The following is a 16,669-nucleotide window of genomic DNA, read 5'->3' on the forward strand; positions in this document are numbered from 1 at the left end:
AGCACTGAGGCGTGACTACCCCCACTGAATTCACTGTACCAAAAGAACAAAACAAAAAGACACAACAATATCAATAGTTCTGTTTGGCGATACTGGATGGAAACCATGATTACAAGGAGTGTGTAAATCTGACTATATGTTTGGGCATGGATAGAGAAAAAGGATCTGCTTCAGAGAGAAAGTAATTGTGACACAATAATGAGATTTAATGCCTTGATGGCTGATCAGACTCAAGTATGCACTCTAGGGAACAAAACGTTCCCCTTGGATGACTATTCAAAGATTTGGGTTTAGGTATTAAAATACACATATCAGCTCTTAAATGACACCACGTGCAGAATATTAAACAGTGACTAAAAATATTAATCGTATGATGGGCTGTTGAGTATTTGAGAAATAGACAAGCAGACGTTTTTTTTTTTCTTTTTTACTTTTTTCCTATAAAAAAAACAGAATTTTACATATATAAGATGGCATGCCTCATTCAATGTATTAACATTCAACAAAATGGTGTCATTAAAACATGTCGTTAAATAGTCTTTCTAACAAATCAGAAAAGAATAAAAATGAACGGGTGATACAAATATTAAGAGAAAAGGGGATCTGTAAAAATGCAAGTCAAGGCAATTTATATCAACGGCACAAAGATTAAATACTTTTACTTTATACACAGTTCTTTAGTTATACATCTATAAATAAATCAGATTCCTTATGCAAGAACAAATAAAGTATTGTCATATGCAAAATGAAAGGAAATGCAAGTCATATTTTAGAAAATATGAATAAGTTTATCTGTACAAATGTACATTCTTTTCTTGTCAGAACAGACCCCTTATAAATAGGAAATCACTGGGAATGTTCATAGGTTTATGAACATAAATGTTTAAGAATGTTCATAGGTTTAAGACTTATTTACATATCGATTTCTTACATGGAAGCTGGCATTAGCTAGCTTAATAACTTTAAAATGTGTTTTTTATGTTACATTACCATGACAACACCAATAACCACAAGGCCAATTGTGCCAGTTATGTTAACGCAACAGCACATAAGTATAAGTTTGTTCTATATTACGTGTATGTGGTTTTTATTTTACAAAGCTGGCACTGGTAACAGTTGCTCCTGACATCCTCTAGCTGGCGATTTAGCAGGAAGCACAGGTTTTATGGGAGTGCTTTTAGAATGCTTTGGGATCTTCCGGTTGATATCCTTGGATGTAATTTTAGCCAAGTCTTTCATTTTAAAACCAAGATGAGACTCAAGGTGACAGATGTACGTAGAACGAGCTTGAAACTGTGTTGCACATTCACTACAGTAGAAAACTGGGTGTCCTGAGTCAACATTCTTTATGAACTTTGTTCTGCCTGTTCGTCTCAGCTGATATTTCACATTGGCAAGCCAGTGGCTGATGGTTGTCATAGACAGACCAGTTATGTGTGATATGACCATCCTTTCCTGGGAGCTCAAGTCTGATATCACATACTTTCCATCAGCTGTCTGCCTGAGGCAGGACGTGAACTGAGCCTGCAAAATCAGCAAGTGCTGGGGTTTCCAGTGCGACTGCCTACCTTTACGTTTGTGCACTCTGGACGTATCCTCTGCCTCTTCTGAAGTACGAGAACCCTCAATTTCTGACTGCTCTGGCCTACATACAAGTGTTGGTGGCTTCGAAACTCTAGAGTCTGAGAGATTGCGCAACATGTCAGAGATGTCAGAGAGAGCATTTTCACGCAAAGGACTCACTGGTGTGAAGATTTTGGGACTAGTTGATTCACTTACAGATGCACCAGATATGGAGGAGCTCAAAGCTTTGCCTGGGACAGAGGCAGTTGTAAGGTATTGTTCATTTTTACCTTTGGACAAGTCTATCGGCTGGTCTCTGCAAATTTCATGGCAGTTGGAATGTAACTGGCTAAGTTTTGTTGAGTGTCCAGATGGACCGGCAAGAGCGGCCCTTTCCGCCATGCTGTTGCTCATCCTGAGAAGCATACTCATAGGGTCCTGGACAGGCCTTACCGGTTTGGCAGCTTTACCGAGATGAAGGTTCATAACAGACTGAAGGGCACTTAGAGGGCTGACAGAGGGTTGTTTTGGCTCAGGCTGGGCAGAGAGTAAAACAGAATCATCATACAGATTTGAAGTGGAGGTGGGGTCTTGTTTGTGCTTCTGAGTTTCTTTTTCCTCTGTTTTACCCTCAGTGATATTGCTCATAGATGTAACAGTGATCTCAGGACTTGGAGATTTTAACATCAATGATTTCCCCTTCAAATTTTGCAGCTGTGGATGTGGGGATCCCTGCCCATTCAGATCCTTCAATTTTCTGTCTACTTCAGCAACTTTTTCTGTTATATTCTTTTCAAGTTCGTCCACCTCACTGACTTGAACTGTGGTTGATAAAGAACTTGGTGAAGAGCTTGGAGAAATCAAATTACTTTTGTCTAAGGACTGGACTTCCTGGCTACTGGCTGATTGTTTTAAGGAAGAAATATAGCCTGGGTTGTGGAGAGCAGGCTTTAAATGGTTTCGTAACTGATAAGCTGCATGAATGCTCTGGTAACCGCCCCAGCTTGGGGCACCCTTCTGTGCTTTGTTAATGGCTGATGTTACTGTATTCTCCAGTGATTTAAGAATATCAAAATCCATTTTAGGACTCTCCTTCAGATCATCTTCAGTTAAGTAATCAGTTTTTGCAGACGAACCAAATTTCTGCTTAACATCATTTACATTTGCAGACTCCTTGGGCTCACTGCATTTCTGAGAGGTAATTTCTTGTGTCTTGTTCTCGTGGTCTCCAGTTGCAATGGATGAGAAGGATGACGACTCCAAAATTCTTGTGGCTGCAAGAGGGGAAGAACATGTTGTCTCTGACTGAGACTTCTCAGACTTACTTTTGGGATGAGGAGTTTTGTCTGTCTTTTGCAAAGATTGGGTGACTTTTAAAAAGTGGCCAGTCAACATCATGTGAGCACTCAGCTGCTGCAAAGAGTCATGTGAAATCCCACACTCCAAACATTTCAAATTCTGAGACTTGAAGTGTACACCACGGCTTGTTGTCTTTTGATCTAAGTCATCTTTGATATTTTGTTCAGAATACATCTGAAAAAGATCCCTGGTGTGCCCTCCATTGAGACTTCTTGTCTGCTCTGTGGTGTGCAAAGATTTTGAAACATCCAGCTCCACTGGAACCCTCTTCCTGAACGAGGACACAACTTTAGCAGCAATTGCCGTTCTTGGCTCTCTCAAAGGAACCTTCTGGTAATGCTTAGTTTTTATCATGTGCACGCTGAGGTCTTGCAAGGATTCAAAAGAGTGTCCGCAGTACATACATCGAAGGACTTTCTGAGCATCTTCCTTTCCCTCCATCTCCAAAAGAGAACGCTTACGTGGCTTGGACCAAGACTTGCCACCCTTACTAGAACTTTCGAGGTTATCATCACGGTAGTGGTCGGTTTCATTCATGTGAACTGTGAGATCAAGAAGCGTGTCATAAGCTGCACTGCAGCTTTTGCAGTGGAACTTGCTTGCACCAGTAAAGATGGATCCATAGAGTTTAGTGCTTTGTCGGTAGAGCTGCACAGTTGAGAAAATACTTGGTTCAAGTGCTATAGGTGGTTTTTGAGAGACCTGTTGGAGTGTCTTTGCAATAGCAGACTGATGCCAGTCATAGCAGGTGCGTCCAGGACTGCTGTTGCTGCTACTGCTTCCACTGCTACTGGCCGGTCGTTCATCTGTATACGACTGAGGAGAATTCAAGCTCAAAAAGGACCAATAGGGATTATTGAGAAAGCTTTTGTAAATTGCCTTCATCTGTTCAAGGCTGTCAGTAATGCATACAGAATTTTCAGAACTGTCTTTTATAACGTCTTTTGTGGCCTCCTCATTTTTGATTATGGTACTCTCTGCATCTGACGTGGGGTCACTTGATTCACTTATGTGAGATTCACTGTCAACATCATGACCTGATAGCTCAGAGGCAGAGGAATCTTGTTCGTCCACTGGGTTTTTGAAGTCCTCTGCCAAATCATTTTCACCCTGTAGTTTTTCCTTGGTCACAGGACAATCACTTTCAGTGCCTTCAGTCTGTACCACTGTCTCCTTACCATTCTCGGAATCATAAGCTATAAGGAGAAAAGAGAGAAAAAAAGTTACATAAGTAGTGCTGGAAATTGCTTTTAAGCAACTGCTAAACATATAATCAGGCTATTTACAAGAGGTTGCATCTGCTACCATTCACCTCACCTCTCCACATGTCCACATTTAGACACACCTGTACACATATGAAGAGACAAACAGATAGTGGAAAAAGGTGGACAGATAGATTGAGAGGTTAAGGGGACTGACATAAGATGGCGGCACATAAGCCACCTGTCACTTTGAATCCCACCTGACGACTGTTCACCTTGGACAGGTGACGTGTTGGGAGAAAGGTGTCTGCTCGAGCACCTCCAGATGACAGATCCAAGGGGACGCGGTCGCCCTTCTCTCTGCCAGCTGCCCTCACACCCTCAAAAGAGCCCATCCACCACCGTCCTCCGGGACTGACGATCCCGTCTCCTGACAGCCTGTCCCCTGCTAGTTTGACACTGTCACTCTGACTCCGTAAGTGGAACAAATGCCCCCTTGAAAGCCATACCAACCCCCCTGTCTCTGTTCCACTCTATTCACTCTTGTTTGTGTGTGCACTTGTGATTATGTTGCTCATGTCAAAAAGAAAACACTTGACATATCAGATGTTTGGAAATACAGCAGGCCTTGAATTACAAGCTAACATGGTGTGCCGCTGCACGTGTGATTCAAGTATATTGTGGCACGCTAACGGCCTCTTTTCCGTTCTCTCTCTTACAAGATACACCACAGTCTTGACAAGAGTGTTAAAGCACAAATAGCTCTCATTCCAAATGATAATACACAATCTCACAAGCCTGCGCTTCTCTCATTTAGCCTCTCACTGGCTGTCAGCCAGGCGGCCTGCAGGATGGGGGCTCTAAAGGATAACTGGCAGGTGCAGGCCAGTCTTATCCCCTCTGTAGATTTGGATTGTCACTAGGTATCCATTACTTGCCAATCTCCTCTGATCGTGCCCGACAGCCTTGATCAAAAGATGTCATTTGAACGGCCTGATTTGGCATGAACTCCAAAGCAGCTCGAAAAGAGGGTGAACCAGGTGTAACTACAATGACATGATCATTTTCCTGCCCTCTCATATCCCTGAGACAATTATGGTGACACACTGAGGGTCCCCAGTGGCAAATTGCTTTTTTCTTGTACAAATGCCGAACACTATAAGAGTGCAACTTTTTGGAGGGTATTTTGAGCCAGGCAAAATGTAACAGAGGCAATTTCTAAAGTGAATTAGAAAAAGTTAACTTTAACCCAAGTTTTTTTTCCATCCATAAAGATGTTTTAAAGTCTTCTCTCATAAAAATCTCAGGGAATATAAATCATCCTAAGAAACCATAAACAGACAAATTTGTGTATCGAAACCCAACCTCACCAAATTATAACCTTGAATGATTAATAATTCGTCTCAGGAGGCACCTACCATAACCAATTATTCTCAAAAGGCTTGATTGACAGCCTGGATGATTTATTAAGCTAATAAAATGTGATGTGTGCAATGAGCTCTAGCAAAACAAAAAAACAAGAGACTTTAGTGGCACTTGATTTATGTAACTGTGACATTTGTCATCATGTGGCCAGTCTTTAACCCACTCCAACTTAGGAAAAAAAGCATAATTGGCTGTTAAATGATATCATACTCTACATATTAACAATTGTTTAATGTGTATGAATAACTGTTTTACTCCAAGCCTGTACAGAATCTATATATGTGCATCTACTTATAGCTGCTTTTTATGTTTCTAATACCATATCATTCTTACGTGAAGTGAAAATCAAAGTTGGCTCATCTTTATGTCACTGTATTTAATTCTATACAGATATCTTGTTAGGTAACCCTCCAACAATACCCAATAGGTTGATAATGATGCTGGCTAAACGGTCCATAGATACTGTAGCTTTTCATCCTCCAAGCTCACATGACTCACTCATAACCTCACAGTAAGATACAGATTGAGGCTAACTGTGAGAATTGTTCTTGCTTGAGGCCATGCTAATGTGCAACACATGACACTTTGATCAAAATAAAGCAGCATTCAGGCAACATGTCGAGATGCCCCATGCCAAAAATAATGTTTTTTTGTTCAAACGATGCGAAGAACAGAGCAATTTTTTCAAGTCAATCAAAGTGGGGAGCCAAATTAACAAAGAAAAGCACTGTGGGTGAACAACTTTATCCTGGGTCTTAACCTTTCTGGTTGTTTCTCTTTCTGTTGGAGAAAGTTAAAACTGACCATTTGCAGTAAATTCACGAAGGCAAACAGTCTCTGCTGACTGGAATTCCACCGACCACAAACGTCCTTTCAAGGGAGATATCTCTCTAATTATCACTCTGTGTGCCTTTGATTCCTTTTCCCCCTTGACAACAGTGTGTCTGATGTGCCTCAGCTGCCAAGAGTGATTGGCAACAATTCTATGTGTATCTAAGCCAGCAGCTGCTGAGATGATGGCCCAGCATCAAAGAACTCAGTGAGATGGATGGCACTCATAATTCTACTCTGCAGGGACAGGGTGGGGGATGTTGGGGGCAAAAACCAACATCAAAAAAAAAAAAAACCCAGACTGTCACCCACCCACCCCCAACCTTTCAAGCAAGGCTTTGTCCCAGAGTTACCCTCCTTTAATAAGCATCCGATAACTAGGAATTGAGTTCACAGGACACTGGAAGGGTTTCTTGGGAATGCAATACCAAACTCCCAATCTTATTCGGCAATGACCACCCGGTGGACAGCTGGTGTCTCATAACAAACACAGAGAAAAAGCAAAGCTATCCATCATAGAGAGGACATCTAAGACCCTGTGCTCTGTCTATGCCTCTCTAACTCTCAGGTTACAGGCTTACATAGCCGTCCAAATAATATTCACTGTGATAAATGGTCCTCTAAGCCGCCTACCTCTCATTAATCTCTTTCTTTAAAGGAGCATCCATCATGGAGCAGGGCTAGAGCTGTGGGAGAGAACGCTAGAGTTCATTTACAGGCCAGCTGAGCTTGAGTGATGCATGTCATTTTAAGCTCGGACGGGAATGCGCAGACGTGAACATGTATAAAATGTCCACCTATGCAAATACCCACACAAAATACGGATGCATGCACAAACATGCATTCTTGACAAGCAAAATCCATGATTGACGGAATGATTGATTCCTTTAAAATGTGGTTTGGTAGGTGAATTGCAAGACTTTCCCTCTTTTTCGCTAAGGTAGAAATTATCATGCATTAAGCTAAATTAGAACTCAATTGTCGTTTCACTTGCTCAATGTGTAATATATCTCAATCTGTCATCGGCACAGGGCTTTCAATGACTTAATGACTTAACAGCTTAACTCAGCAGTGTGACAATTTATTGAATTTTCTTGCCCGTGTCACTTTCTTTTAGACTTTTTAGACAAAACCTATACAGCACCACCACTGCTCAGCTTTTAAACATTTGACCTGCATCTCTGACTTCTTAACTTTCTCCCCTGCCTTTTCTGTCTAATTCTCAACAATATTTCTCCTTTTCTTTCCTCCCTCTGCGTCTCGGAAAGCCTGTGTGATAGATGACATGTGTCAGGATGCCAGAAGTAAAGGGTGGCAGCGTGATTAACGGCTCTGTTGAAAGGGTAATTGACGGTTTGGCATTGTGCTGATCTTCTCCACCAGGGTTTGGTTTCTGGACCCCTGAGGACCAGACTGACTCATTTTTCTAAAATGGACCGCAAGCTAAAAGCCACCTCCCATGAGAAAAGAGATGGATTCTTGTCTTCTTAACAGAAGATTGATGTCTTCATTGTCTACGCAGCAAAGTAACATTCATATAAGTTTACAACTACAATAGATTGCATGGTTCAAGAGTTTGGATAACAGGTCAGATGTGACATTAGTTTTTTTGTGCCATCGATTAATTTAACTTTAATAGGATATTCATACATATATAAATGTGAATAAATGAAGTAAAAAATAAGAATAAAACCACGGTGGCTCAGTGGTTGGCACTGTTGCCTCACAGCAAGAAGGTCTTATGTGTGGAGTTTGCATGTTCTCCCTGTGTTTGCATGGGTTTCCACCGGCTGCTCCGGTTTCCCCAACAGTCCAAAGACATGAATTATAGGTGAATTGAATAAACTAAAATGGCCGTAGTGTATGAGTGTGAATGAGAGAGTGTATGGGTGCTTCTCAGTACTGGGTTGCGGCTGGAAGGGCATCCGCTGCATAAAACGTGCTAGAATAGTAGGCAGAACAAGAGACTAAGCTGAAGAAAAATGAATGAACGAATATCAGAAAGTTGACCTTTAGGACTCTGTCAAGGTCACTAATATGTCATTTACACTTATGCATATTTGATTGAAAATGCCTCAGTTTGGTGACGGATACGCCTAGTGTAAATTTGCGAAGTCCGGTGTAGCGGATCCAACATGTTACCAGAGGAGGGAAAGGTGTCGCGAGTGAAGAGGGTTGGGGAGTTGCGGAAGAAAGAGAAGAGCTGGGAGGGGGGTGCGTGTGTGAGGAGGGGGATCCGTAAAATGAGGTTCCCGGCTTGTTCTGGCACAAATGAAGCCCTGGTGAGGCCCGGCATTTGTGACTATTATGCAAGTGGGTAGACTTCAATGGCGGCAAAAATCTGAGCATACCTGTGAGCGTGAATTGTCACAATTGTCACATGAGTTTTTGGCTGTATAGTGTGGGCGAATATCGTTTTTATTGGAAGCACAATTAAAAACGCTATTCTGGATGAGAAATGGTTGTCCCCAACTGAGCCTAGTTTCTCTCGAGTTTTTTTCCTTCACATTTGTTAATTGGTGAAGTTTGTTCCCTGCCACTGTCACCACTGGCTTGCTTGGGTTTAGGACTTGTGGAGCTGCGCATCGATGGATTTGCTCTTCAGTGTTTGGACTTTCAGAAGTGAAAATTAAACCACACTGAACTGAACTGAACAAAACTGAACTTCAACTCTGAAAACTGAACTGACACAGTTTCAATCTACTAGAACTTCTATGTTAAGCTGCTTTGACACAATCTACATTGTCAAAGCGCTATAGAAATAAAGACAAAAAAAATGAGGAGCATTTTAATTCTACACACACTAATTCTAAACGCACTAGTGTAAACGACACCTAAGTATCTGAAATTTTCTTTTAAACGACAAAATAAGTTAAATTCATGTGCTGTGACTCAGAAATGACCAATTAACAATTCACTACATTTGTAAACCACAGAAGTTATAAAAAATAATTTTTTTCCCCATTTTTATAAAATTTTAAGAACATTCAACAAAAAATATGCTAATATGTTAATACCAGGGCATCACGGTGGTGCAGTGGGTAGCACGATTGCCTCACAGCAAAAGGGTCACTGGTTCAAGCCTTGGCTGGGTCAGTTGACATTTCTGTGTGGAGTTTGCATGTTCTCCCCGTGTTGCTCCGGTTTCCCCCACAGTCCAAAGACATGTGGTATAGGTGAATTGGGTAAGCTAAATTGTCCGTAGTGTATGTGTGTGAATGAGTGTGTATGGATGTTTCCCTGTGATGGGTTGCAGTTGGAAGGGCATCTGCTGTGTAAAACTTATGTTGGATAAGTTGGCGGTTCATTCCGCTGTGGCGATCCCAGATTAATAAAGGGACTAAGCCGAAAAGAAAATAAATAAATGAATGTTAATTCCAAATGAAAGTTTTATTAGTAGTCGCGTTAAAGGTTTTTAAAACAACAGGAAACCATTATGAGTACACAGAATACATATACTTTACCCATTTTGAACTACATTTTTTTTTTCATTTTATTTATCACGTACACTCATACTTTATTGGGAAACACCAAAGTTTGGCTTGGCGGTTAACTTTTTTGACGTAAAAATGTGGTAAAGAAAGCAGTTTTATAGATTAAACTGAATATTCAGAAAATAACAGAACTGTCCATAATAAAGCATCACTAGCAGTTATGAACAAATTAAACTAACGAACACACCATCTGTGTGCATGTGTGAAATGTGTCTGCAGGAATGTGTATGATTACTTTAATCTTCTGTTGCAGCCGTTGTGTAAATCAATGCAGTTCTAGCAGTTCTGAAGCTGTTGGCAGTGATTATAGGCATGCCTGGCTGGAGAGGTATGTTGACACTGGTTGGGATTAGGGAATGGTGGGCCTCTATGGTTTCCTGGCCTTTCATCGCTGCCACCATCAAGCTCGGCTTATGCGTCACATCCACGCATGACTGATGGAAGCTTGTCCGGCTGACCTGCCTCGCAACTTAGATCTGACAGCAACTGATTTTACCTTCAGAAATAGGGAGAAGGCAGGGCCTGGAGTCGCGCCCAAAAAGAGCCTGAGAACCGAGAAAATTTTTGGCCAGGGTGGCCCATGGGATTTGCGGAGGCGTGTCCGATTAACTCACATTATCAACCCACACACAGACAGAGAGAGATCTAACTTACCGAGTTGAAGGAAAGTACAACTCTCAAAATAGATTTGATGTCTAATCTGTCGTTCCAAATATGGCTCAAAGCCTCACAGACAGATGAAAACATCCATTTCAGACGGACTGTAGGTGGTTCCACATGTTCAGCTCCTCATTACGGTTCAGAATCGTCTACATTCCAGACAGGCACCAAAAGGCTCATTTGTCACATAAAGGTGCTAAATTGGGTTATAGCGATAGGAAAGGCCAGCAGGAGTGGCTAATATCAACTTGATTACATCAAGGGAGCCCAAACCTAATATGACTTGGTGACAGACGCACAGCTTGTCATCTCCAATCATTACACCTGTCAGGAATCCATCAAGTTTACAGCTAATTAGGCATGCTCAAATTAAGCAAAGTTTCTTTTTACGGAGCCGTGCAAACCTTTAGGGCACGAAAAGAGAGATTGCTCTGACTTCACCTAAGATTGGCTATTGAGCTTTACATCCTTTACAGACAACAACAATGCATCACAATCAATAATTTAGTCACCATTAAGCTAAAAGTAAACAGTCCCACTTTCAGTGTGAGGAATGGCTACGTACGCCACTGAAGGCGTTCATACCTGTAAACCATAAACTCTCGCTTATAAACCTCACGGTCACCACTTTGCACAGCTTCCACGAGTGAAGTTTGGTGGAGCATACTGATGAAATAAAAGCCCAGGCAAGCTTATGGGAAAAAGAAGGAGAGCACTCACATGGCCTTGCTCTGATTGACCATTAAAGCCTTTGATGGATGAGGCTGTCACAAGGATAACAATTAAATCCAACATGAGACAAAGCTGTTCTGACAGGCCAGTCTAACAGAGCAAGCCATACCCCTCCATTAAACTCCACATCATCTCTGCCTCAAACACACACACGCACAAACAGTGAAGGCTATATAATAATGGCTTTGTATCTCTGTTTCAAAGAGAGCTCTGCTATAAATATAAAAAATGCCCCACAACTCCTCCTCTTTCAAATAACAAGATAGGATCTATTCTATTAGGGGGCAGATAATGTTTTAGGTAACATAAAGGGGATTTTAACCATTCCCAACTTAAACAAAATAAGAATAAACCTTAAGTCTAAAACTGTTGTATAGAGTTTATATACGATTCAAAGATAAATGAGGCTGTATAAGGTTAAAACCGTCTCAAAAATATTATATTTGTTTAAACAACGTCTATTCCTTTTTTGTTTAAATAAAACAAAACAGAGTGCTCACAATTTATGTAATTGGTTTTTAAGGAGTAAATGTTTTGCAAGGTAAGATATATTAACATAAAATATGTTACAATTTTATATGGTAAATTTTATATGTTAAAGTATGTTTAAAAATTGCATTGTATTAACGTTAGACCATTTAAACTAAAGTGTTTTCATCAAAATCGAGTTTGGGGGTTTAGTTTTCTTGTCACATGACAACAAAATGGCTTCCTGAATTTCCGTTATGATGTCAGTTTTGAAAATAATAATATGTAAAAAAATAAATAAATTATGTATTCCAAACAAACTGCAATGATAAGAAACAAATTTGTGCAGAACAACACTGAGCTAAATGCCTACATTTTCAGTGTTTTCATTGGGTTTTGTACATAACTTGGTACTTAAGATTACACAAAATCTTATCTCAACTTTAAATATTAACAATAACAAACATTGTTGCATCTCTGAAATATATTAAGATATTTATAAATGTCACAAAACCTAAATTTATATATTTACATGGATGCTAAATGTAAAAACAAGTTTTGATTTACATGGTTTGTGTGTAACAACAGCTACTAATACTTGAATAATATGAGTTTTTTAAAATAAAACACAAAACGGAGTGCCCACAATTTATGTAATCGTTTTTTAAGGAGTAAATGTTTTGCAAGGTAAGATATATTAGAATGTTAAAATAAAACTTTACAGTTTTATATGGTAACATTTTTATATGTTAAAGTATTTTAATTTTTTTATTGTATTAAAGTTTGACTGTTTGTACTAAAGGTTTTTCATAAAAATGTCAAAAACTTAGCATTGACACACAGATGAGAGTTTGGGAGTTTAGTTTTCTTGTCACATGACAACAAAATGGCTTCCTGAATTTTGAATTTTTATGATGTCAATTTTAAAAATATTAATATGCTTTTTAAAAATAATTTTAAAATACTGTATAATAACAATCATGACAAAGTAGCCTACTTTATTATAACATGTTTCTTTCTCTTTTCATTTGTGCGTACAATATTTACTCTGACCAAGCCCTATAAAAAAATCTAAATTAATAAAACTATATAAAACAAATGACAACATTCTGCAGTTTTCACGTTATATATTTGATTAACTACTGACATAAAAGTAAATAAATCAAACAAAAAGTACAATCCAAATCAACATGATGAAAATGTGTGAAAATAACATTTTGTCCGATAAAAGAAATAGCCAAAAAAAAAAAGAGCTATTGTACAGATAAGCACAGAATGCTTTAAAATAATAACCACAATAGGACAGATGAGCATCTTCATAAAATCAGTTCATATAAACTTACCTGCAGCTCGTTTCGGCGCCTGCTGTTTTCTCCTCGGCATTTTACGCGCAGATTGTGTCTGTAAATACGCAACCTGAAAGGATATTCTATTAAATAGGCTCCCAATTAAACGTGTCACCATTAACCAACACTACGGCGCGGTCACAAAAGCTACGACACTTGGCGTTATGAGGCATAGGAGACAGCCCAGGTGCTCCGTGTGTTAGTCTTTGTTTAAAGCCCGTCCGCTGGAGTGATGAGGGGAAACTGCGCGGCAGGACAGGAACGCCTCGCCGCGCTACGAGTTTGTCACGTCACTCAAAAGTCCGCGGCAAATGATTCCGCTTCCCTCAAAACGCAGAAAGGGGGCGTTCACGCGTTTGGAAGCGTTCGAAACACTTAGATAGAACACAACAGTACAGAATAGAACGCTGGAGTTACGAATACGTTAGAAGTTAATAGAAGTTACACGCCGCTTTTATCTCGATAAAACGCTTATGGCGCGAAACCGTGACGCAGCGACCGGAGACATCATTCATGTGTGCCCTGACCAACAGTTAAATAGCAGCAGACGGTCCTGTCGGTCACTCCCACGCACATATAACGCAGTCTTGGTAGTTAGCTCAGCTCACAAGATTTTGAGACACTGCCAATATGTCACTTAAGAGCGCATTAACAACACTGCTTACACTGACAGGAAGGAAGGATGTAACTTAACCCTTTAACGGGCACACCCTGGAAAACAATGGAGTTTTTGGGACAGCAACAAATAATGTTTGGTGTTCTTCAATAGTTTTTAAACATATGCATTTTGAGGCGTCCATTAGCCTAATAGTTAAAGTGCAGTTTTCATTCCGTGCTGACGGTGAAATAGTGTTTGACGTAGAGATGAGTATTACTATATTTTAGGTTTTAGTTTTCTTGTCACATGACAACAAAATTATTTCCTCAATTCTTTCCTTAAATTTTTACTTCCTTAAATCTTAAAATTATTTCCTTAATCCTTAATTCTTTCTGAAATTCTTTCATTAATTCAGCTTATGCCCTGTTTTTATGTAAAATAAATTTGTTTATTTTAATTGTTATATGAAAATATGCTATCCATTCAAAGATAAAGCATAAACAATCCAACATTATGAATGAAATTATGCATTTGAAAATTATGTATTCTAAAAAACTGATAAGCTATGCATTTTTCAGAACAACACAGAGCTAAATGTAAGAGATGCCTCAATTTTTGGTGTTTTAACTACGTTTTGTATATAACTTAGTACTTAAACTTAAAGATTACACAAAAGTCTTATATCAACTTTAAATATTAACAATAACAAACATTTTTGCGTCTCTGAAATATATTAAGATACATTTATAAATTAAGATATTTATAAATGTCACAAAACCTTTATTTATGCACACACTGTAAAAACATATGATCAATTAGCCATGAAAGCCTATGTGTTTACTTCATTATAACTTATTAAACTTAATTTTATGTTACGCCAGCTGTTTTAAGTCAGTTTCACATGATATAAGTTAAATGGACTCATAAGGTTCATTTGATTCAGCTTTAAAAATTAAAGCAACCAGGACTTTTAGTGTGTATGTTAAATGTAAAAAAAAAAAAACACTTGTGATTTACATTGTTTGTGTGTACAATGCAGCTATTAATACTATACGATTATCCTAATATTTTCTCAAATGTTTCTTTAACAGAAAATATACAGACAATTCTGCATCTTACTGTCTTATGGATTAATAAACCAACAGAATCGAGCAAAGTAACAGACTTGCTTTCAGTAATCACACAATCAACAATGAAACGGCATATGCTCCAAAATAAATGCCTATTCTTTCTCAATTTTTTTGCTATTCTTTAAGCCTCTTATAAGGTCAAATTCTACTGAAAACCAATAAAGAAGCATGTTGTGCATGTCTTGCTTGTATTTCCTGCAAAGAGTCCCTTGAGTAATCAAAACTGCATGGCCAAAACAAGCTTGCCCTGAGGATTTTCCTTTACAAATCAGCACTGTCTGAGGATGTCTTTTTAAGTACTGTAAAGTCATTCAGATGTGGGGTCAGAGTTCTGACCGTGCCATTAAAACGCAGGCAGAGACATAGTGCTCTCATTTAACTGCTCGGCTGCATCGTATATCATCCCACTGCCACAGAGCTGCATTAGAGAGGATCTTTGATTTTTACTTTTAGAGCAACATAAATCAAACGCAAGGCAAGGTCTGCTTGTGACATCCTTGTATTGGTCCTCACTGAATGGGATGGAGAGCAGTTGGTGACCGAGGTCAGGAGAAACGGATATGTTGTACTAAACAAAACATAGTTGCAAAATGAACTAAAGAAAATACTATGCACATGTTGAAGTTTAGTTGTATGGTCAAACTATGGTTATGTATTGGCGCGTTGTTTGATTCTGTAAATAGCTTTTTATCCTTGTCCATAAAATTGAAAAAGAGATGCATTGGGAAAAGTGTTTCATGTTTTAATATTTTTTACACAAAGAAAAAATATATATTTTTTAATTTTTACACTTTCACCCACATAGATTTCTTTTTCAGATTTTATAACCCATTGACCAGCATCTAGCTCTCTGCAACTCTCACATGGTAGCCCACTGTTCAGTACCTGAAAATGGAAAATCTAAGTTGCTGCCGGAAGTGGTGTTAATGAGACCAGCAGGGGGCTCTTAACCTGTGTGGATCCTAAAGCCCCAGTATACTGAAGGGGACTCTATACTGCTCAGTGAGCGCCGTCTTTCAGATGAGACATTAAAACTGAAATCCTGACTTTCTGTGGTCGTTAAAAATCCCAGGATGTTCTTTGAAAAAAGAGTAGGGGTTTAACCCCGGCATCCTGCTCAAATTTGCCCACTGGCCTCTGTCCATCATGGCCTCCTAACCATCCCCATATCGTAATTGGCTTCATTACTCTGTCTCCTCTCCCCCAGTCAGCTGGTATGTGATGTGGGGGCTGGTGTAAAAGGGCAGCCATCGTGTCATCCAGGTGGATGCTGCACACTGATGGTGGATAAGGAGATTCCCCCAAAAGAATGTGTAAAGCGCTTTGAGAGTCCAGAAACCGCTATATAAATGTAAGGAATTAAAGGAATTATTATTGAATGGTTTGTTTAGACGATGTTTACTTTTTTAGATAAAAAACTGTATTATATTCTTGGCGTCACGGTGGCTCAGTGGGTAGCACGATCGCCTCACAACTAAAAGGTCGCTGGTTTGAGCCTCGGCTGGGTCAGTTGGCATTTCTGTGTGGAGTTTGCATGTTCTCCCTGTGTTGGGTTTCCTCCAGGTGCTCTGGTTTCCCCCACAGTCCAAAGACATGCGCTATAGGTGAATTGGGTAAGCTAAATTGTCCGTAGTGTATGTGTGTGACTGAGTGTGTATGGATGTTTCCCAGTGATGGGTTGCAGCTGGAAGGGCAAAACATATGCTGGATAAGTTGGCGGTTCATTCTGCTGTGGCAACCCCAGATTAATAAAGGGACTAAGCCGAAAAGAAAATTAAAGAATGAATATTATATTCTTTAGCTAAAAGGCCAAGCTGATTTTTTAGATTATGATTTGATAAAGACAATTATCAGAAAAATC

General features: G+C 39.4%; 1 protein-coding gene across 1 annotated transcript; it reads right to left on the reverse strand.

Moving 5' to 3' along the window:
• Window positions 1-478: 478 nt before the first annotated feature.
• Window positions 479-13,610, reverse strand: tshz3a (teashirt zinc finger homeobox 3a). The gene is made up of 2 exons (XM_056478605.1): window positions 13,078-13,610; window positions 479-4,118 (listed from the first exon to the last, which is right to left on the reverse strand). The coding sequence occupies exons 1-2, from the start codon at window positions 13,196-13,198 to the stop codon at window positions 1,093-1,095; spliced, it is 3,147 nt and encodes a 1,048-aa protein (XP_056334580.1). The 5' UTR covers window positions 13,199-13,610; the 3' UTR covers window positions 479-1,092.
• Window positions 13,611-16,669: the final 3,059 nt, after the last annotated feature.

Source organism: Danio aesculapii, chromosome 18 (assembly GCF_903798145.1).
Source record: "Danio aesculapii chromosome 18, fDanAes4.1, whole genome shotgun sequence".
NCBI lineage: Eukaryota > Metazoa > Chordata > Actinopteri > Cypriniformes > Danionidae > Danio > Danio aesculapii.

Coding starts and splice junctions, on each gene's coding strand:
- tshz3a (XM_056478605.1), bottom strand. CDS start 13,198: ATGGTGACACGTTTAATTGGGAGCCTATTTAATAGAATATCCTTTCAG. Junction 4,119..13,077: donor GGCGCCGAAACGAGCTGCAG/GTAAGTTTATAT, acceptor TTCTCCTTATAG/CTTATGATTCCGAGAATGGT.